Source organism: Artibeus jamaicensis, unplaced genomic scaffold (assembly GCF_021234435.1).
Source record: "Artibeus jamaicensis isolate MK-2021 breed Jamaican fruit bat unplaced genomic scaffold, CSHL_Jam_final contig_889, whole genome shotgun sequence".
NCBI lineage: Eukaryota > Metazoa > Chordata > Mammalia > Chiroptera > Phyllostomidae > Artibeus > Artibeus jamaicensis.
In genome coordinates, this window is record NW_026522005.1 from 1,298,377 (window position 1) to 1,322,505 (window position 24,129).

Below are 24,129 nucleotides of genomic sequence, written 5' to 3' on the forward strand. Positions count from 1 at the left end.
CTTACTGATTGCCTTATACTTACAGGTGCAAATTCTAACATATTCAAGTGTAACCTCTTAGGGGACAGCAGGACCAAGGGTCTCTGGTCATCAACAATACCACAAGCTATCACGTTCTTAATGAAAGCTGTCAGATGATGATGATGATGATAGTAAAATTCTATTTTTTCGTTTCCTTTATTTCACAGGATTATACACTCACCATGTATTTCCAGCAGTCTTGGAAAGACAAAAGGCTTTCTTATTCTGGAATCCCACTGAACCTCACATTAGACAACAGGGTAGCTGACCAGCTCTGGGTGCCCGATACCTACTTTCTGAATGACAAGAAATCCTTCGTGCATGGGGTGACGGTGAAAAACCGAATGATCCGGCTGCATCCTGATGGGACAGTTCTCTATGGGCTCCGGTAAGTGGCTTCGTGTTGCGTGTTTTACTGTTAATGTCAGGTTTTATGTTTTTTTCTTTTGGTAATGGGCAGAGGAGAGAGCATCAAGGAAGAGAATATATAAAAGCTTTTATCTGTACAATGGAACTATACTAAAAACCATAAAATCTCTTTTGGAACCATTTGATCTAAAGATAGGCAATTTGGTCCATCAAAGGGAAGTGAATTATTTATTCTGAACTTTAAATAATAAACAGTAACAAGAAAGTGTCATTGCCAGACAGATTTCACATCTAGATTATTGTGTAAGTTATATACATTTCAAACCAATTGCTTCATAATCTCAGAGTCATCTGTACTGAAGTGAAATGGGTTCTAGGTATTCAGTGTGACTGCTTAGTTATGAGAAGGAGTGGGAAAATGATATATTAAAGAAGTAGGATGATATTTGTGGTGACTTTGACAAGATTTACAGTGTCTTAATTCTCCTAAATCTCTCTTTTGCTTCTATATTTAGGTATATAATTCATACTGAATTGACTTTTTTGGTTTATATGAGGTAGGGGTTGAGGTTTAGTTTTTCCATGTGGCTATGCAGTTACTCCAGCATCACTTATTGAAAGGACTTTTCCCATTGGATTGTTTTGGTGTCTTTGATTGAATAAGTAGGAGTGTCTTTATAGGCTCTATTCTCTTCCATTGTTTTATTTGTCCATCCTTACACAGTATCAAAACATTTAAATTGCCACAACCGTACATCCAGTCATGAAGCCAGGTCCCCCAACTTTCTTATTTACTGTTTAAGATTGCTTTGGATGTACTGTTTACATCGCTTTGGATGTTCTAGGTCCTTCATCTTTCCCTACTGAAAAGACTGCTGGGATTATAATGGAGGTTACATTGAATCTGTAGGTCAGTTTGGGGAGAACTGACATTTTAAAATTATAAAGTCTTCTAGTCCATGAATGTATCAGCATGTTAGATTATCTTTAATTTATATCAACAATGTTTTGCACCAGAGCGACTTTTGTTTCACTTCTTTATATTTTTAAGAATGAAGTATTAAAGAGGTATTATAAAACTTATAGAGGTCTATTATTAACTCTCATATAGTTAAGGGGTTTTTTAGGTTATAATTTTAGGCTAAAATTCAACTTAGCTTCCAATCTTATGAAATATCTGAATTGTAACATATTGTAGGATATGTAGAATAGTGGGTCTTTAATTTTTGTCACCTTTCATGATACCTTTGAGAAGGTAGTAAAAGCTTATATCCACAAGCCTCCCAACTTTCTATTTCAGAGTCTTCATCAGCCCCTTAAAATCCTTCCATACACCAATAACTCCAAGGCAAAACTCCAGTGAAGGACCAAAATCTTACAATTAATGTCTGTACTTTCACCAATACCCCAAACATTATGCAAGTGGAAAAAATATATGTAATAAAACTTCTGAACTTAACCTAGAGGTTCATATAATTGCTGCTCATTCTTTTCAAACTTTGCTCTCTTCTTTTATTAAATTGTTCAGTCTTCCCTCTCTGTTGGCTCCTTCCCCTCAATTTCTCTTCATGTACCAGCCATTTGGTTTCTTCTACTTCTCCATCCGCTCACTCCTCAATCTCCAAAACCAGAGTAGCTCTCATCCATGCTACCTTCCTAAAACAGCTCTTTCAAAAATTACCAACGTGATTGCTGATTTTCAATATGTACTCTTGACTTCTCTAATTTAAGAGTGATGATTGAGCTTGACTGCAAAATTTTCAAGATCAAGAACAATTGTTTCATTATTCTCATTCTTCTGTCTTTTTGCTATTTGATCAATGGTTTGTCTTTTGCTTCTAATTGTGGCCAACTTATTAAATTTAACAGCTGAAATATCTAAAATACTAAAATCATTGCATGCAGGAGAGTATTTGTAGCTGCTTACTCAGAATCTGTATCTGGATGCCCTGCCAGTTCCTCCTGACATGACCCCTATTTCATATTATTCATTTTTCCTAAAACCAAGTCCCATGCCTTTCCCAGCTGCTAACAAATCATCGTCATCCCAGTCAATAGGCATCAACGCAGCATCTTTGATTTTACCTCTCTTTTGTCCCTTGTCCAATCTGTTGCTTCTACTCTCTCTCAACCTTCTTTATTTCCAAACCCTTCTAATCACCAAACAAATTAATAATCTCACTGTATGTCACTTCCTGGCCAATTTTCTGTTTCAGTTTTTCTCCTTTTCATCACTGCTATCTTATTCATTCTACAGTGCATGTCAGATCATATTGTTCCTGCACTAAAAAAAAAAACTTTACAGTCCCCATAAAAACTATGTTTTCAGTCTTCTGTGTGGAACCTAAGAACTTCTATGAATAACCAAAATGTCTTTCCCACATTATGGCCCATTTCCTTCTTCTACAAAATCTAACCCTTTAAAAACAACTTACTATTTGTTTAAAGACCTCCAGAACATTTCAAATTTAAGTATGACCCAAATATTGCATGTATCATATCTATACTAAAAAAAGCCTACTTGCTGTTCATTGAAATTCGAATGTAATTGAGCATGTTGTATTTTATCTAGCAACAGCATGTTCCTATGAAATGCCCTCCCTTCTCTATTCCCAAAGACTTTTCCCTACTTCACTACTTTCTCCTATCTTACTATTTTTTAAATCCTTTCACAAATTCCTTTTTCTCCAGGAGGATTTTTACAATCTTCCTGACCAGATAAAAACCCTCTCACATTTGATACCTTACTTCACTTTAATCTAATAAAGGCCCAGGAGATTTGTTTGTACCTCTCAGGATATTCTTTCTATGTCTTAGAGTTATTTTTCTGTGATGCAAAAAAGATTGTATATTTGTTGAGAACATAAACTCTATTTCCATAGCCTTTGTATCCATTCTCTCAAACTAAATAAATGTTCAAAAAGTGGAAATGAAAATTTGTAGGATGTGGTCATGTGACCCAAGATAGTTAGTTGTCAGCTGCAACATTTAGATACATAAAAACCATGTATCTAAATGATGGTTTTTAACCAAAGAGCAATCATCACAATAAATGACTAGATGTGTTCTGCCTCTTGTCCAAACGCATTCCAGCTGGCTGCACACACTGATTCTCTCCAAGGCCTAGCCTGTGGGTGCTGAAACATGCTTTCACCTTTCCCTGAAAATGGCAGGCATAGGATGGCTTAATTCTAAAAGACAATTAGTGGCAAATTTAACCTTCTTAAACTGTCCCTTCTTTTGCATTTTCCGCCTAACCCTTGCTTTAGTTTTACTTTCAAAGTTTTGTAATGCTTTTTTCCTGCATCTCTTACCAAAGGAAAGCTCAGGGCTGGGTGTTTTTGAGGGTTCATGAGAATCGGAAGTGAAATTCATAGTGAAAACCCTTCAGCCAAATACTGGCTCATATTGACACTCAGTAAGTGTGTTATAGAGTATGTATGTGGACTTGTGTGTACACACTGTAATCATGCACCGAGCAAGATGTACATATCACATCATTTTAACTAATATTGATTGCGACTGTATCATGGCATTCAACCAGTACCCTAGTATGTAATAATTGAAATGACATAATGCATCAGTCACTACACTAAATGCTCTACCTATATATTTCATCATTAACACAACAGTATGAACTATGTACTATTATTATGCTACTTTTACAGATAATCAATACTAGCAGATCTAAAGTAAGTTTACCTTTCTCATATTTTATTGCTTTTTTAACAGCAGGTCCAAACTGATATACACATTATAATTGTCTGATGAATTACCTAAAATCTTTTTTTTTTAATTTTTATTTAGTTATTTTTCCAGTACAGTTTTCTGTTTATTTCTCCCATCCCAGCCCACCCCTCCCCCATGCACCCCACCTCCCTCCCATTTCCACCCCCCTTAGTTATTGTCCCTGTGTCCTTTATACTTGTTCCTCTAAATCCCTCCCATATTTTCCCCTTAAATTCCCTCCCCTCTCCCCTCTGGTCACTGTCCCCCTGTTCTCTATTTCAGTGTATTTGTTTTTATTTTGCTCGCTTATTTGTTTTGTTGTTCAGCTTCCTGTTAAAGGTGAGATCATATGGTATTTGTCTTTCAACCCCTGGCTTATTTCACTCAGCATAATGCTTTCCAGTTCCATCCATGCTGTTGCAAAGGGTAGTAGTTCCTTCTTTCTCTCTGCTGCATAGAATTCCATTGTATATATGTACCACAATTTTTGGATCTATTCATTTACTGATGGGCACCTAGGTTACTTCCAGCTCTTGGCTATTGTAAATTGTGCTGCTATGAACATTGTGGTGCGTAGGTTCTTTGAAAATGATGTTTTAGGGTTCTTAGGATATAGTCCTAGCAGTGGAATTGCTGGATCAAAAGGCAGGTCGATTTTTATTTTTCTGAGAAAAATCCATACTGTTTTCCATAATGGTTGCACCAGTCTGCAATCCCACCAACAGTGAACTAAGGTCTCCTTTTCCCCACAACCTCTCCAACATTTGTTGTTGGTTGCTTTGTTTATGATAGCCATCCTGACTGGTGTAAAGTGGTATCTCATTGTGGTTTTAATATGCATCTCTCTGATACCTAGCGATATTGAGCATTTCTTCATGTGTCTCTGGATCTTCTGTATGTCCTCCTGGGGAATTGTCTGTTCAAGTCCTTTTCCCATTTTTTAATTGGGTTGGTTGTCTTCTTAGAGTGGAGTTGTGTAAGTTCTTTGTATATTTTGGAGATTAAACCTTTGTCTGAGGTATCATTGGCAAATATGTTTTCCCATACAGTTGGTTGTCTTTTTAGTTTAATACTGTTTTCTTTAGCCACACAGAAACTTTTTATCTTGATGAGATCCCATTTGTTTATTCTTTTCTTTATATTCCTTGCTCTAGGGGATATACCAGTAAAAATGTTGCTGCGTGAAATATCTGAGATTTTCCTGCCAATGTTCTCCTCTAGGACTTTAATGGTGTCATGGCTTATATTTAAGTCTTTTTATCCACCTTGAATTTATTTTGGTGTATGGTGTAAGTTGGTGCTCACGATTCATTTTTCTGCACATAGCTGTCCAGTTCTCCCAACACCATTTGTTGAAGAGACTATCTTTACTTCACTTTATGTTATTGCCCCCTTTGTCAAATATTAATTGACTGTATAGAGTTGGGTTGATTTCTGGGCTCTCCATTCTGATCCATTGGTCTATGTGCCTGTTTTTATGCCAGTACCAAGCTGTTTTGATTACAGTGGCCTTGTAATACAATTTGATATCAGGTATTGTGATTCCTCCTACTTTGTTCTTCTTTCTCAAAATAGCAGCTTCTATTTGGGCTCGTTTATGGTTCCATATAAATTTTTGAAGTGTTTGTTCTATGTCTGTGAAATATGCCATTGGCATTTTAATAGGTATTGCATTGAATCTGTAAATTGCTTTGGGTAGTATGGACATTTTGATGATGTTAATTCTTCCAATCCATGAACAAGGTATATGTTTCCATTTGTTTGTGTCTTCCTTGATTTCTTTCTTCAGGGCTGTGTAGTTTTCTGCATACAGGTCTTTTACCTCCTTAGTTAGGTTTATTTCCAGATATTTTATTTTTCTTTTTGCCATATCAAATGGGATTTTTTCCCTTGATTTCTGCTTCTGCTGATTCATTGTTGGTATACAAAAATGCCTTTGATTTCTGGATATTGACTTTGTAACCCACTGTTTTGTCAAATTCATTAATTAGTTTGAGCAGTTTGGGGGTAGAGTCTATAGGATTTTCCATGTACACTATCATGTCATCTGCAAACAGTGACAGTTTTATTTCCTCCTTTCCTATTTGGATGCCTTTTATTTCCTTTTCTTGCCTGATCGCTGTGGCTAAAACTTCCGATAGTATATTGAATAGAAGTGGTGAAAGTGGACATCCTTGTCTTGTTCCTGATCTTAGTGGAAAAGATTTTAGTTTTTGCCCATTGAGTATGATGTTGGCTGTAGGTCTCTCAGATATGGCCTTTATTATATTGAGGAATGCTCCCTCTATGCCCACTTTGCTAAGTGTTTTTATCATAAATGTGTGTTGTACCTTATCAAAAGCTTTTTCCGCATCTATTAATATGATCATGTGATTTTTGTCTTTGCTTTTGTTTATGTGATGTATTACATTTACTGATTTGTGAATATCGAACCATCCTTGCATCCCTGGGATGAATCCCACTTGGTCATGGTGTCTGATCTTTTTGATATAGTGTTGGGTGTGATTTGCCAATATTTTGTTGAGGATTTTAGTGTCTTATGTTCATCAGTGATATTGGCCTGAAGTTTTCTTTCTTTGTTGTGTCTCTATCTGGTTTTGGAATTAGGATGATGCTGGCTTCATAAAAAGAATTTGGGAGTTTTCCATCCTTCTGGATTTTTTGAAATAGTCAGTGGAGAATAGGGGTTAGCTCTTCCTTAAATGCTTTGTAGAATTCTCCTGTGAAACCATCTGGTCCAGGGCTTTTGTGTGATGGGAGTTTTTTGATTACTTCTTCAATTTCTTTTGCTGTTATTGGCGTATTCAGATTTTCTGCTTCTTTTTCATTGAGTTTTGGAAGAATGTACTTTTCTAAAAATGTGTCCATTTTCCCTAGGTTTTCAAATTTCTTGGCATACAGTTCTTCATAGTAAATTCTTACAATCCCTTCTATTTCTGTGGTATCAGTTGTAATCTCTCCTCTTTCATTTCTGATAGTGTTTATTTGTATCCTCTCTCTTCTTTTTTAATTTATTTTTTATTATGTCATTACAGTTGTTCTATTCCCCCTTCATTCCCCTCCATTGTACCCCCCCATCCCCACAATTACCCCCCTTTAGTTTATGACCATGTGTCTCAAATTCTTTAGATTCTATATTTCCCATACTATTCTTGCCCCCCATCTATTTTCTATCTACTGTCTATGCTACTTATTTTCTGTACCTTCTCCCCCCTTCTCCTCCTCCCACTCCCCTGTTGCTAACCCTCCTTGAGATCTTCATTTCTATGTTTCCACTCCTGATCTAGCTGTCCTCTTAGTTTGCTTTCGTTTTAGGTGTGGTTGTTAATAACTGTGAGTTTGCTGTCCTTTCACTGTTCATGTTTTTTAACTTCTTTTTCTTCAATAAGTCCCTTTAACATTTCATATAATAAGGGCTTGGTGATGATGAACTCCTTGAATTTGATCTTATCTGGGAAGCACTTTATCTGTCCTCCCATTCTAAATGAAAGTTTTGCTGGATAGAGCAATCTTGGATGTAGGTCTTTGGATTTCATGACTTGGAATACCTCTTTCCAGCCCCTTCTTGCCTGTAAGGTCTCTTTTGAGGAATCCACTGACAGTCTGATGGGAACTCCTTTGTAGGTGACTGTCCCCTTAGCTCTTGCTGCTTCTAGGATTCTCTCCTTCATTTTAATCTTGGCTAATGTAATTATGATGTGCCTTGATGTGTTTCTTCTTGGGTCCAACTTCTTTGGGACCCTCTGAGCTTCCTGGATTTCCTGGAAGTCTATTTCCTTTGCCAGATTGGGGAAATTCTCCTTTATTATTTGTTCAAATATGTTTTCCACTGGTGGCTGTTCCTTTCCCCCTTCTGGTACCCCTATAATTCGGATGTTGGAGCGTTTAAAGGTGTCCTGGAGGTTCCTAAGACTGTCCTCATTTTTTTGAATTCTTGCTTCTTGGCTCTTTTCTGTTTGGCCATTATTTGCTTTCTTCTGGTCCACTCCATTGATGTCAGTTCCAGTTTCCTTTTCATCGCTATTGGTTTCCTGTGCAATTTCATTCATTTCAATTAGTTTCGCCTTCATACGTTTCTCTAATTTGTGGCTATAATCAACCAGTTCTGTGAGGATCCTGATCACCAGTGTTTTAAACTGTGCATCTGAGAGTTTTGCTATTTCTTCATTGCTTAGATTTATAGGATCTGGGGCTTTGAGATCTTCTTGAGCCATTTTTGGTCTGTTTGTGCCCGTTAAGTACGAGGAGCGGAGCCTTGGACTCCCAGGTCGGTGGATTGTGACGCTGTATGTAGAGGCAGGGTCAGAGCGAGGAAATGGAGGCGCCCTCTGCTGCCGCTCTTGGTGGTGACCTGCTGGGTCCCGTCCAATTGTCCACTCCCTCGCTTGTCTATCCGCACACAAATGCGCGACCACAGTCAACCCGCAGCCCTGCTCCCTCGCTGTTTCCCCGAGGTCGCTCCTGCGCCTGGATTCCACGCACCTGAGTCTGTCTGACCGAGTTTTCCTGTGCTACCCTGCTTCGCTATCTGCTGGTTTCGCCCCTCTTACCTGTCAGGCTGAAGAATTTGTTGTTAACAGACTTCCGAAAAGTTCGATTTCCTGTGTTCTGGCTATGTTTTCTGTTGCTAATATTTAATTGTCTCTAAACTTGGTTGTGGGAGAAAGCACGGTATCTCCACCTATACCTTTATCTTGGCGGAAGTCCTCTTCTTTTCTTGATGAGCCTACTTAAAGGCTTGTCTATTCTGTTTATCTTTTCAAAGAACCAACTCCTGGATTCATTGATCCTTAGAATTGTGCTTTTAGTCTCTATGTCATTTAATTCTGCTCTGATCTTGGTTATTTCCTTCCTTCTGCTTGCTCTGGGCTGTCTTTGTTGTTGTTCCTTGAGTTATTGCAGGCGTAGGGTTAGGTTGTTTGTTTGAAATGTTTCTATCTTCTTTAGGTAGGCCTGTATTGCTATAAACTTCCCTCTCAGGACAGCCTACGCTGTGTCCCATTGGGTTGTTGTGAGATCGTTTTCATTTGTTTCCAGAAACGTTTTGATTTCTTCCCTAATTTCATTCTTGACCCATTCATTGTTTAATAGCATACCGTTCAGTCTCCATGATTTTGGGTGCTTTGGGTTTTTTTCTTTGGGGTTGGTTTCCAATTTCAGTCCCTTGTGGTCAGAGAAGATTCTTGGTATGATTTCAATTTTCTTGAATTTGTTGAGGCTCATTTTTTGTCCTATCATGTGGTCTATCTTTGAAAATGTTCCATGTGCATTTGAAAAGAATGTGTATTTAGCTTCTTTGGGATGAAGGGCTCTATATATATCAGTTAAGTCCATTTCATCTAGGGTGTTGTTTAATGCCACAATATCTTTGTTGATATTTTGTTTGGAAGATCTGTCCATTTTTGACAGTGGGGTGTTAAAATCCCCTACTATAATTGTGCTGCTGTCAATATCTTTCTTGAAGTCCTCTCAGATTTTCTTGATATATTTGGGTGCCCCTATGTTTGGTGCATATATATCTATGATGTTAATGTCTTCTTGGTGGATTCTTCCCTTGAGTATTATGAAGTGACCTTCTGGGTCACTCTTTATGGGCCTTTTTTTGAAGTCTATTTTGTCCGATATGAGAATTGCTACTTCAGCTTTTTTTCTTGTCCGTTTGCTTGGAAAATTTGTTTCCAGACTTTCACTTTTGATCTGTGATGGTCTTTTGTCCTGAGGTGGGTCTCTTGTAGGCAGCATATGTGTGGGTCATGCTTTCTTATCCATTCAGCTATTCTGTGTCTTTTTATTGAAGCATTTAATTCATTTACGTTTAAGGTTATTATTGATAGGTACTTATTCATTGCCATTTTTGTACCTGTGTTCCTCTCTGTCTCCCTCTTTTCCTTCCTTTCCTTAAAGCAGTCCTTTTAGTATTTCTTGTAGAGCTGGTTTGGTGGAGGCATATTCTTTTAGCCTTCTTTTGTCTTGGAAGCTCTTTATTTGGTCTTCTGTCTTGATTGAGAGCCTTGCTGGGTAAAGTAGCCTTGGTTGTAGGCCTCTGGTTCTCATTACTTGGAATATTTCTTGTCATTCTCTTCTTGCTTGGAGTGTTTCCATTGAGAAGTCAGTGGATAACCTTATTGGGGCTTCCTTGCAAGTTACTTCTTTTTTCTCCCTTGCTGCCTTTAAGATTCTCTCTTTGTCTTGGAATTTTGCCATTTTAATGATAATGTGTCTTGAAGTGGGCCTCTTTGGGTTCCTCTTGATTGGGACTCTCTGTGATTCCTGGATTTGTGTGACTTTTTCTCTCATCAAATTAGGGAAATCTTCTCTCATTACTCGTTCAAATAGGTTTTCTATTCCTTGTTCTTCTTCTTCTCCTTCTGGAATTTCTATTATTCGGATATTATTACATTTCATATTGTCTTGCATTTCTCTTAATCCATCTTCATTCTTTCTGAGCCTCTTTTCGTTTTCTTGCTCTTTCTGTGAGATGCTTTCTACTTTGTCCTCCAACTCGCTAATCCAATCCACCGCTTCATCTATTCTACTTTTGAAACTTTCTACTGTGTTCTTCAATTCGGAAATTGTATTCTTCATTTCCTCTTGGCCCTCACTGATATTTTCTATTTCCTTTTTCATGTTGATGTAGTTCACAGAGAGATCATTGTAGCTCCTCTGTAGTTTCTGGTAGCTCATTGTGAGCTCTTTGAACTTCGTAATAACCAGTGCTTTGAATTCAATATCTGCTAGTTGATTAACCTCTATTTCATCTAACATCATTTCTGAAGTTTCTTCTTTTTCTTTCATTTGGGGATTGTTTCTTTATCTTCCCATTGCTTGAGACTCTTCTTGTTAGTCTCAGCTTCTAAGATTGATCTGTTCTGACTCCCTGGGTTTATGGTGTGAACTTCTGTGGTATAATACCTGTGAATTTCAGTGGTGCAGACTCCTTCAGGTATCTTGATGTCCTCCATGTCCACCTACTCCCGCGCTGGTCACTTACCACCACTGAGTGTCCTGGATCCCATAGCTGACTCCCCGGCGCCCAGCCCCTAAAATCTTTTTTAATCTAAATGTTTTCTATTTCTTTATTTCACCTGGTAATTTTTTAAATCATGTTATTTTTTATGATCACATCTTTTCATTGCAAATCTGTTCTTCTGTTTCCCCTATTTGAGGTTTGGTCAGATTTATATCAGTTATTAGTTTGTGTTTGGGTAAGACTGCTGTGTAAGCTATAGATACCTATTGTGCATTTCTGTCAAAAACCACAAATGCTGGGCTATGTCTTTTTTGGTGATCTGAAAATTGATGAGCAGATTTAGGAATTGACAATCTGATGTGTCTGCTATAATAATCCCATCCATTTACACAGAATTGTAGTAGTTTGCTATGGCTGCTGTAACAAAGTATCACAAAATGGATGGTGTGAACAACAGACATTTATTGTCTCAGTTCCAAAGTCTGTGCTGTTGGTCCCTTTGAAAGGCTGTGAGTGACAGAGCTGTTTCAGACCTGTCTCCTTGGCATGTATTTAACTTCTCCTGATGTCGCTTCATCCCTCCATCCTTCTCTGTGTATCTCTGTGTTCCTTTTTGATGAAGACACCAGTCATATTAAATATGGGCCTGCACTAATGGTCTCATGTTAACTTGATAACAACTATAAAGACCATATTTCCAAATATAACAAAAAGGACACATTTTAACATACTGGAGGTTAAGACTTTAATACATGAATTTAAAGGGACACAATTCAGCCATAGCAGTAACAATTTTAGCAGCCATTAATAATGTTTGCCTAAATCTCTTTAGATTTTGCGAAATGATGATATTCTATTATTCCCCCTTTATTTATTAATCAAATCATTTTCTAAAGGGCTCTCCCTCATCAACTATATGGTAATGCTGTGACAAAGTTGGTACAGTGAAGGTAGATCAGCATTTGGCCCCTTTTATTTAGCTATTTTCAAAATAAAACATGTTTCCCAACAAGCCCCCAAATGTGACCCCTGAGGTTTGGCATTTCATTGTGTGTTTACTGATATGAAGTCATGTGCTGTAACAAGTGTGCCTGTTTTCATCCACTGTAGCTACTGTTATTGGTGATGCTCATTTTTGTTTTGTCTTTGGCCTGTGGTTGGCACCTTTGAATTGGCTTCTGAGCTCTTTGAACATGACATCAGTAGTCGTTGAGAGCTTCCTTGTCTCTGGTGTACCAACTTGCACATTCTTTGTCCCAGAAATGAAGAAAATACAACATGAGTTCATACTGATGTTTCTAATTCAAGTTTAGAATGATAGGTCTTTTATTCAACTTCCACTTAATATTTTGTTTATTTTCCATTGAAAATATTGATGTTTAATGTGTTAACATGCTTATTACTTTATTCTAGTAAATAAATATATATGTGTATATGAGTATAATATATATGTATGTATATATATGTATATATAATATATTATATATATTAACAATAGCTTTTTTAAATAATACCAACATTATTGTTACTAATTATGTGATTACCAAAAAGAGGTTAAGATTTCCTTGCCATGCTATTTGTTTTTAAGATATATCACATTATAGACATTGAGTATAATTACTATGGTTTAAACTGTACTTTAAGTTTCAGTTTAGGAATATATTCTTACTGCATGGTTAAGCTACTACTTTACTTCATTTTTCTTTTGGTTTGGATTTTTAAAATTTAATTTAACTTAATTTCATAATTATTTAAACATTTGCATGGTTCTAAAGTTAAACTGCAAAATTATTGCTACCTCCTTTGCTCTTCCAACACCTCCCATTCCTTTCCTCCCCCAAAGATAGGTGTTTTCCTTTGTTTTGAGATTTTTCTTCTATTTTAACAGACATGTATGTATATTCACACCTTTGCTAAAAGATATCATTGTACACCTACCAGTCTTTACCTTGTAAAGTGATTTTGCAAGCCACCAAAAATGTTGAAAGCAGAGTTTTAACCCAAATCTTCTCATTTTGGTCTGCGCCCTTAGTACTTGCACAGACCGGCTTATACTGTCCTGTGTAAGAATTTCTTTCCCTGCAGTGCATTTCTAGGAAGACAGTTCATTGTTTTTGTATGATGCTTTCACTGCACACTATTATCCAAGTGAAAATATTAATAATTACATTGGGTGCACAGCATAAATGGGAATAGCTCTGCCAAATGTGTGAGTTCTTAAAAATGTACACAATTTCATCAGGTTCTCTAGAACAAGCTCGTGACTCCAAATTCCAAAGAGAATCTTTTAAGCTTCTGGCTTCAGAAATACATCTAATGTCCACCAGGAACCTGTGGTCTGATGGGGACAAGAAGCTCCTATTGTATTTGCTTAGTGAGCTTTACTCTGAATCGATTTTTTTGACGTTCTTGGCAGTGCCTGACCACGGCTTGTACATGAGAATAAAATCAATAGCCACACTTGCTGAATATAAAAGAAAGAGAGAGTTTTCCACTACTCCTCAGAGGATCACCTCTTTCTGTCTTGGTTTATGTGATAAAGCAAAGTAAAAAGTAAAGACAATCATCTTGATAATACAGATTCTCCCCCCAAAAAGGCCACAAGTATTGATTTTAAACATTTAGGATGTCCAAGACACCCTAAATGTTTTATATTAGCTTTCTACATTGATTGTACACCCTAAAAAATTATTTCTGTCTCCTGACAGACTTTTCCTGTACAGAGGCAGTTACTCTTATATTCACGAGTCCTGGTCAGGTCACTCAGGGGTTGCTGTGAAATACCTTGGGCCAAAAAAATGTTGCTGATGGTGAAGAATAAAGATGCGGGCCAGTGCAGCGTATGAGCAGGAAGGCTGGCTGATGTTGGTAAATGTCTCCTGTTAAAGAGAAAGACACTTCTGACTTCAAATAGAAGATAGGAAAAAGACAGGCCACGCACAAAGAATGGGCAGTTCATTTATTAACAAGATAGCCTGAGACCCCTTCACAACTCCCCCACCGAAGAGTACAGTTTTGTGGTTCCTTTCACCTGGCATCTGGCTTATATTCTAGACTTTCATCAGCAGAGCATAGGAAGAGCTATTGAAAATGTCTTCCAATGAAAGGGCTCTATTTTTATCTCTCAAAGTTATTATTTTTCATGTTTTTATTTATCAATATATGAAAAGGTTTATGATAAAGTGATGTTTGTTAGGGTCTCCTTTTAGGTATATTTGGTATTGTGATTAATTTGAATACTAAATGAGCGACTGATATAACTACACAGTTACTACAGCTATTGTGTGGTCATGTGATCTGTGGGTATGTCACCGTGATTGAAGTCAATAAAAAAATAGCAGTCAGCCCTGACTGGTGTAGCTCAGTGGATTGAGCACAGGCCTGTGAACCAAAAGATCACGGTTTGATTCCCCATCAGGGCACATGCCTGGGTTGCAGGCCAGTTCCCAGCAGGAGCCAGTGTCCAGCAGGGGATGCACAAGAAGCAACCATACATTGTTATTTCTCTCCTTCCCTTCCCTTTGAAAGATAAATTTTAAATTTTTTTTAAAAATAGCAGTCATAATTTATCTGAAAAACAGCCACAGCTCCTTCAATTCTTAACCTTGGTGAGTCTCTGTGGAATAATGCCAGTGGGAACTCTCAAGATGGAACTCTCAAGATAGAAGAAAATAACAGACAAAATGAAAGAAGAAGGAAGAAAGGGAGGAAGGGGTGGAGGAAGAAAGATAAAAGGGAAAAGAAAGCAATGAAAGAAAAAAAACCAAATATCTTAGATAATATGTTATGAATCTTAGATTCTACTTATAGTATTACAAACAACAGCCACTTCCAAAAAGATATATTGGGTTTTTACAACCATCTGTGATTTTTTTTTAAATAATCTTCCTCAGGATCCTTAATTTGTTCCATTAAACCATCATTGTCAACTTTGGCATCTTAAATACCACTTCCATGATTTTTGCCACAACTTTATATTTTCTAAAAATATTGATTCATTTTTTACTTAAATATATGTGCATATACATATATATGCACACATATACATGTATACATATTTTAAAGAAAACTTATTAGCTCTGTATATGGGAAACCATTATCTTTTTAAATTTTTTAAAATATATCCAAGGTAGAAATTGTATTAACATTTAAAAATGCTTATCCATATCCTATCTACAGTGAACTTCTCATTTACAGAATTATGACAACAATGTTACCTATCTTGTGGGGCATCATTAAGATTAAATAAGTTAATAGCAGCACAGGCACTGCTAACATTCCTCCCACATTGTAAGAGTCTGATAAGCTTTGACACGTCTTCTCTAAAACTTGTGGCATATGCATTGCACAAAGATAATAAACACATGCTAATGATGTAATAATGAGCATTATCAAAATAAAGGCCTGTTTTCTCTACTATCCTTTTGGGGTACCAAGTTAAAGCTGGGGTCCCATTCAGAGTTATGTACCCCAGATTGTGAAATGGCCACCTCAGATGCCACCAGTTGGCTACATTGCAATTCAGCTTCTAATTTTTTATACCAAAGGAAAGCCATAAAATGTGTCTCAAACCTAAACTTCACCTTGGTTCATCTATTACAGATAATAATAAGCCTGCTATGTCACCTCTTATTAAATATTATGCCACCATGACTTCCCCGACATGGAGCAATGAATGGAACATGATGCTTGTGGGTCATGCTGTATCCCACCACCATCATGGAAGCAGTAATCTACTCTAGGGCAGAAATATCACAGAGGATTTCTGGAAGGACGTGTGCCATTAAAATACAATAAAAACTTAGTCTTTAAGGCTAGATACTTCAGAAAAATAATTACTTATTTTTTATATCAACCCATTAGTTTCATCGTCATCGAGAGTATTATTTGCAGTAAATCCAACATTGCTTTATTATATCTAAGGGCATTAATGGAACAGTAAGTCATGTAATTTGCTGAAACTAATAGCTTATCCTTCTTAGTGTCTTGACCCACTAAACATATTTTGGGGAAAAATGTTTTCCTACATAACCCACTCCCCACCCTACCCTTGTCTGGAACTATGAGTATTATTTATCCAAGTAAAGCACAGTTTGTGCTCTCTGGGATGTGCAGTCCCATCAAAGGAAAATTAGTACTTAATTTTCTGTATCTTCTAGGAAAATTTAAATTTTGTCTTTCCTCAACCTTGTTTCTTCTTTTTAATAAAGATAAGGTTGGAGCTATTGAGCAAGACCAATTTATAATGAAATCACCTAAAACTGAAGCTAGTAGAGCTGGCTGATCACTTTTTTCTAATTGCAAAGTAATGGTAACATTTCAATAACCATAACACATAATGTAAATATGATCTTTAATTTATATTAAATCCTCATATTCATACTCTTATATTTTCAAACTTGTGTAAAGTTGTTTAAAACAGAGTTCTTTGTTCTTCCTACACATCAAATGATTACTAAAGATAGAGAAATGTATTACTCTAGAATCTAATTATTACATTTCAATAACTAAGGTGAAAATCCTAAAAATAAAAGAGTAACATTTAAGTATTATGAGTATATATTATTTGCATATTTCTACCTTCTCCATTAAAAAGTGGGAAATACCTGAAAAGAGGCACTTTATCTCTTAAGGTTCAAGAATATTTTCTCTTCAGGACTGATAACCATAGGTCCCAGGGACTACCAGGTTTTCAATGTCTGTAAAAATGTTTAAGACATGAAAAGCAAAAATTAAAGGTTCCAAAATACAAATGGAAAACTCTGAGATTAAAATTATAATTATTAATTACTTTTCTCTAAATATGATATTATGTCTACAAGTCCCTTGAAGACTAAAAAAATGATATCATATTTCTCCTGAGATATGCAGGCTGATGGAAAGAGATAAACTTGGGCTTTAGAATCAGAACAACAAGCACCACCATTTGCTAGTTTTATGCCTTAGGACCAGTTACTCAACTTCTCTGAACCTCGGTTTTCTCATTTATAAAATGTCTATAGTAATACCCATCTTTATTTTAAGAATTCGTGGGTTGTTTTAAGAATTCATGTGTGCGAAGTGAGAAGAGCGGTGTTTATTCCTCTGGTTTGTTTTTCCCTTACCCTTCTCTCACACCAGCCTCTCCATTACTCTGAATGTTCAGACAGAGCTTAGGTGAATACAGACATCGAAGATGCTGCATGTGGGATCCCAGCCCTAAGTGTGAGGTTGATTAATGAATTACTAGGTGTATTATAACTCCAAGTTACAACATAGCTAACAGAAACATTCACAAAGATTAAAATCATAGATGTTGGAGGAAGACCATCCTGGGATATAATCATATAATTCTCCAATATGTCAGCCATATGACCTTGGACATGTCAATGAACCCATCTATGATCTTTCCTTGGAAAAGATCCTAATAGGACCAATGGAGGATGATTGTTGAGATAACTGAATGAAAAAAATGCATAGTAAAGTGCCTGTCATATGGTAAGCACTCAGTAAATGCTAGTTATTTCTGTTCTTAGGGACTTCTCTGTGGGCTAATATCTATCTCTTTAAAGTGTTGTTCCACTTCCTTGGGAGGTGCTGCTGCTTTCGAGGTTAAATGGATGCTCTTTCATGGCCCTTATAGAATCACTTGGATTACCTTTGATGATATCTGCTCCTAGCCCTTTAGAATCTTCTCAGGTTTGTTCAAGCTGGACAATGAAGAGGAATTTCATTCTTTTCTATGCTCTGAGTTTTTTGAGTCATTGGATTAGTGGGGCCAGAGAAGAATAAAGCCATTATCTTCATGCAGAAAACTGTTATTGCTCATTATTTTCAAGTATTATGTACTTGTGCCTTTTGTGTCACTGGATAATTCTGTACCAAGGAAACCATATGAGCAAAAAATACAGATTCATTCTTATTCACCCCCATATCAAAAGTGGAATGAGGAATGTCACTTTTAGAAAAAGAGAAAGTCTTTGAAGATTAGTCTCCTTTGTGTCTTTTATCTACAAATACACAAGCCAAATGAGATACTGACAGATTTGGTTTCTGCTAAGAACCTTAAGAAAATTAAGGGCTACAGTTGAATGTAGCATTATGGTTTAATATAGAGAAAGTATAGTATAATGAGTTGCTTTTTTTCAGGTTCTACTCTCAAGTTCTTTTTTCATCTTAATTGTCAAAAAAAATTTAAATTTTCAGCTGTATGACTGTGAGAACAATGGACCATACTCTTTAGTCATTTATTTTTTCAAAAATGGATGTTTTACTTGTTTTCAATATCTAAAAAAATTCAAAAGGAAACAATAGCAAAAATAATTAGCTTATATAGTATATTTTGAAGAAAGTAGAAAATTAATGTCCAGCCAAACAAGTGTAGCGCTAATAGGATGCTCTATCTCTGGAATATCCCAGAATCTGACATGCTGCTGGAGAAATCTTCCTCCCCTGACCTTCAGCAGCTGCAAGAACAAACTGGGGAAGTGTCACCTAAATGCTCACTATTCTGTGCACTGTCTCTATTCTCTGGTTGTCTTTCCTTTTCCTAACTCTCTGAGGGGGATCAAAAATGGCGTTGGGATCAAATAACCCTAGAGTCTGGATCACGGTGTGCCCACTGGGTCTTTGGGATCCATCCATTAAGATAAAATCATGATATCTCACTCAGCATATGCTGAGTGAAATAAACCAGGTGTTGAAAGACAAATACCATATGATCTCACCTTTAACAAGAAGCTAAACAACAAAACAAACAAGCAAGCAAAATAAAAAGAAAGACACTGAATAGAGAACAAGGGGACAGCAACCAGAGGGGAGAGGGGAGGGAATTTAAGGGGAAAAATGGGAGGGATTTAGAGGAACAAGTATAAAGGACACAGGGACAATAACTAAGGGGGGTGGAAATGGGAGGGAGGTGGGGAGCACAGGGCAGGGTGGGCTGGGATGGAAGAAATAAACAGAAAACTGTACTTGAAAAATAACTAAATAGAAAAAAATCTGATTCATAAAAAATAATAATAATGCTATTTAAATTAAAAATTAAGAAAATACAGTGAAAGAAAAGCCATCTTTTGTTATGGTGACTAATTTACTGCCTTTAAATATATTGCTTTAACAAAAAAAAGACAAAATCATGACATCAATTCTATATCAAAGTTTGAAATGTAAGGAGATATCAATTATATAAACCAGATCCCAAGATTTTCCAGTGGAAATAAGAAATATGAGTTATCTCTTAGCTTACCAACTAGCTCATGCTTTCATTTAATATTTCACTCTACTAATACTGTTGGGAAACGAGTGCACAGAAGGTAGTGTGTTAAGTGCTATTACAACAAAAAAATGGAGATCAGAAAAAAAAAAGAAGGGAACTGCTACTGTTTAAAAAAAAAAGTGAAATGTCTTGTTTCTAGTGCTCCACTCCACCTATCACGCAGCAGCACAAGAGACTAAGAATATGAACACCAAACTGGAGACAAGTTCTAATTCTGGCTGCATAGCGTACTGCCTTTCTTTCCTTGTTTTATATGTATATCTTTTTTCTGCCTTAATTTTCTTGAATATTTACTTAATGTATGAGTTTTTCAGTTTCCTCACCCATAAAAAGGCAAAAATAATAGTGTCTCTTAACACTGTTAAATAATAAATATATGTGAAACATTTAGTACAGTGCCTTGAACATAATTAGTGCTTATGAGTAGCTGCTATTTGTGATTGTTGTTATGATTACTATTTTCTCAACTGTAAGATTTCATAGTATTTATTTTCTCTCTGTGTTTGGTAAATTTTGTTTATTAATTGATCTTCCAAGAAAATTATGCCTGAAACATTTTAAGATAATGCAAATATCTATGACCTCAGAGTAGGGCAGGATCATAAAAATTTCAGTCCCAAACTTAGAGGGGGGTGTAGCTATACCTATATCTTCTGTAGAGGTATTTAGTTGAGGATTCTGACTGACCCTGATTGGATGATCAAGGTTCCAACCTTTTCCTTGACTCTACAGTAAGATGCAGTCTAAGGTGGTGACCCCAACCAGAGCAGTAATTCATTATACACATGGATATTGGGAGCACAGAAGGCATAGTTTGAGAGTGTAAATTTGCCTAGACCCTATGACTAGAGGCACTAGTAATTTTACATCCAAAAGTGCATAACCTTACTGTGTTGGAAGCTAAGAGAACCCATTCGTAGCAATATGTGAAACATTTCCTGGAATATCCCAGAAAATCGTGAAAAAGATTTCTGAAGTAAACATTTTGGAAGGAATAGGGGTAATAATCATGTATGCAATTGATCACTGTCAGTGTAGTGACTTCTAAACTCCAGGATAATATGATGATGCAGTAAAGCAGAAGCAGAGATTTATGGTTTCATACTACAGAAATAAAGCATGACACTAAGAGTTTCAAATAAAGAACCAGAAACATTGTCTAGCTTTTTAGAATTCATAAGCAAATGACCCAGTAGAATTTCATATTTATCAAGTGGTAATACCCACATAATAGAGTTCCCTCAATATTTAGAAAGGAAGGCATTTTGTTTCTTTTGTCATTGTTGCTCAGTTACAGTTGTTCTGCTCTTTCCTATCCTGCTCCCCACTCCCGCAGTCATTCCCCCCTCATTGTCTGTGCCATGAGTCCTCTACCTACATTCCTTTGCTTGTCCCTTCACCTTTTCTCCCCCATTATCTCCCCCACTTCCCCTCTGGTCACTGTCAGTTTATACTTTATTTCTAAGTCTCTAGTTCTATTTTGCTCATTTTTTAATTTTATTTATTAGGTTCCACTTGTAGGTAAAATCATATGGTATTTGTCTTTCACCACTTGGCTTATTTCACTTTGCATAATGCTCTCCAATTCCATTCATGCTGTCACAAAAGGTAGAAGTTCCTTCTCTTTGTTATGCACATTTTTTTCTTTTGTCGCAATGGGCATTGGGAACATTATTTGTCTCAGAAGATAAAATATTATTTCATGGCATAATGAGCAGACTTAATGTGGAATTTTGTTTTAATTATCTGGTCTCTGTCTGTTAAACCTTTAATGTTGTTCTTGTACATAATACAAAAGTTGTTTAAAAATTTAAGTTATTTCTTCTAATCCACATTCCTTCTGGACGTGTGATCTGCTACTCCTCCAAAAGCATGCCCTATCCATTTATTTCTGCCACAGAGCCCCACCCTGTACCAAATTTTGGAAGTGAAGTGCCATGTAAATATTATCCTTTTTCTCCATTGCTGCTGCTTATAAATAATTAAATCACTCCATTCTTTTCATGTCTATACCATCACCTTTCTTTCCCTGTTCATGTTGCCATACATCCCCAAGAAGTTATAGCTACCTTCCTACACAATTCGCATAACTCAAGTTTTGTTTTTTCATCTTATTTTACCTTCAATGCAGATAAATCAGCATCTAAATAAATAATAGTATGGGCCACTTAGCTTCTCAGTTCATTGACCCCCAGCTTCATTCATATCAAAAGTACACAAGAAACTCCACACTTGATCTACCTGCTTTTTTACTTTAATCTCTTCACCTAGACTTCCACAAGCTCTCAACTGGAAATCCTGTCGTAATAGTTATTCCAGTTCTTGGGCCCTTCCCAGTTCACACACAGTGGACTCTAGTTCAGTTAGGATCCGATGGTTGGCTGCTAAAATGTGGTTCCCATGACACTTTAAGAGCTTCTACCAGTTCCAGGCTAGTGCCCACCCTTGGCGACTCCAATAATCTATTTCCTTTTTATCCATTCCTGAACACAGGAATAACACTGGAGGAAATCACTCTTCACCATCTACCAAAAGTCATTCTGCCATTCATCATCTTATAACTCCCACATCTGTCACCTGTCTTATGAGTATGTGTTATCCCTCCAACTAGATTATCAGATTTTTAAGGGCAAACACTCAAGTTTATACATTTAGCTATCTTTTTAAGAGTACCCTATTGCAAATATGTGATACTGTTTTAGAACAAATGCATGTCTAAATAAACAAATGAGTGATTGGATGAATAGAGAAATCATTGGATTTCCTCAAAACACAATAAGCATTTTCTTGTTGCCTCTTATTTCACCTCACTGTAAGTCATGAGCAATACCACAGAACAGCTTTTAACATTACAACAAAGCAAGGTTGAGCCCTACTCAACTCAGTCCTTTGCCCAATTTAATTGGTTTTCTTGGAACAACTTTTATTGCACCCCCCTGAGCTAGATGAGACTATCAAAGCCAATTCAGGTTCAGGGGTCAGATAAAATGATAACTCAGCTGTGGTTACTTTGACTTGGTTTTGCTTCTCAAACTACAAAACTTAAGGACACATGGTAAGCATGCAGGGCCACAGCTCCCAGCTGCCTCCCTCAACCTTCACAATGACATACCTAAAATGTAGCGGCCCTGATGGTCCCAACTGAGGGAGACAATCATAAGATGAGAAAATATCAGACATGCAGGATTTTTTAATATTACATCTTTTATATACAGTAGTTAAAAAGCAGATCAGGGCTTAGGGGCCCAGCTTGTTACCATAAAATGATTATTTTGCTTTCTCACAGCTATGTTTCACTTTTTATGCCACAGACCTAACATACCTGCTTTCACTCCTCTAAAATGGGTATTTAATTATTTTTAATTTGGCTTATTTTTACGGTGTCTCAAGGAATAGTCTGCTTATCTTTACAACATTCTTTTCACTTTTCTTTGCCAGGGAGTTATTTTCTCAATGCTCATCTCTGCACTTTTATAAAAAATGACCAATTCTTAGAACATGAAAGAACATGAACAAAATTCTTCAATTTTTTTTCACTGCACACCTCCTCAAGAGATTATTCACAAGCAGCAGGTCATTGTAGAGCTCTTTTGGTCTTCCCAGTAAAAGGTGACCTTCCTTCTCTTGGTCCTTTTGCTTCTTTCAAAATAAATTCTTAGAAAGAACTTAAACTACTGCTTCTTGGAAAAAATGTCTGTACCACCTCTCCACCAAGAAGTAAAAGGTCACAGCTTATGTGAAATCAGTCATATAATGGAATGAATTAAATTTCAGCCTGAAATCTAAAGGTCAGGATTTAATCTTCCTGACATAAGATATATGGAACCATCCACTGCTCACTCTTCTTGTACAAAACTGTGTTATTAAGTGAAGCAATGGAATCATTCACAACTGCATTCAGGTTGTAGTTCTTCCTATTGCCTGTGAAACGGGATTTTCCAGTACTTCAGTTTCTTCATCTGAAGATGCTAATAACACTAATTAGTTCACATGATTTCTATGTTATGTATGATTGTATGTAGAGCATCTGGCAAATAGCAAGGGTTCAGTATGTGACAGTTATTGAGCCCATTTTTTGAAAAAAGTAATCTTAAGGGATGGAAACAGTGACCAGAAATTGGCCTGCAAATTCCAGCTCATAAGTCCTGGGACAGAATTCCTTCAAGCTAATGGCAGCAGATTGCTCCTCTCTTTGGAATCTAGCTAGTCCTTCTGCTCAGATGTCTCATGCAGAAGTACCATGCTCAGCTATGCTATAGTTAACCCAATGAAAACATCAAGTGACATTCAAAAGTGGCCATGACTGGGTTATATATAGGTTTTTCCAGAAGGTCCTCAAGTGCTTATTAAATGTCTTTTTAAATCCTTACTGCATGACTCCAAAATATGGTACTGACACTGAGCACATATCTCAAAACTTTTTAACAAATAGAATTGTGATCAGCATTTCTTGAATATGCCTTCACTTTTGCAAACCAAAGGAACTAATTGGTGGGAGAGTGTTTGAAAACAAACAGCAGTAAAACAAACCTAGGGAGTCAGTTCTGAGCTCTCTCTTTTAATCGCTGTGTTTAAAGGATCTTCCAGTCGTCTGTCAGAAAGTCAGTAACTCCGCACTCAGCCCACCAGCAAACATACTAAGGATGAGTATATGGATCCCAAATTGCAGAAAAGTCCCTATTTGTAATTTCTAATTTGGCTAAAATTGGAAAGGCTGGTGTAAACTTTAATTTATGCAGGAAGCTTGTCTGAAAACATCTGAGTAATCTCAAAAGTGCTTTAA

At 36.6% G+C, this 24,129-nt stretch overlaps 1 protein-coding gene across 2 annotated transcripts in view; it reads left to right on the forward strand.

Moving 5' to 3' along the window:
* Window positions 1-24,129, forward strand: part of GABRB1 (gamma-aminobutyric acid type A receptor subunit beta1) — a 335,719-nt gene that overhangs the window by 127,798 nt on the left and 183,792 nt on the right. For both annotated transcript variants that reach the window (XM_053655002.1, XM_053655003.1), the window contains exon 4: window positions 189-409. In XM_053655002.1, the coding sequence (XP_053510977.1) occupies window positions 189-409 (221 nt within the window). The remainder of the gene's footprint in view (window positions 1-188; window positions 410-24,129) is intronic.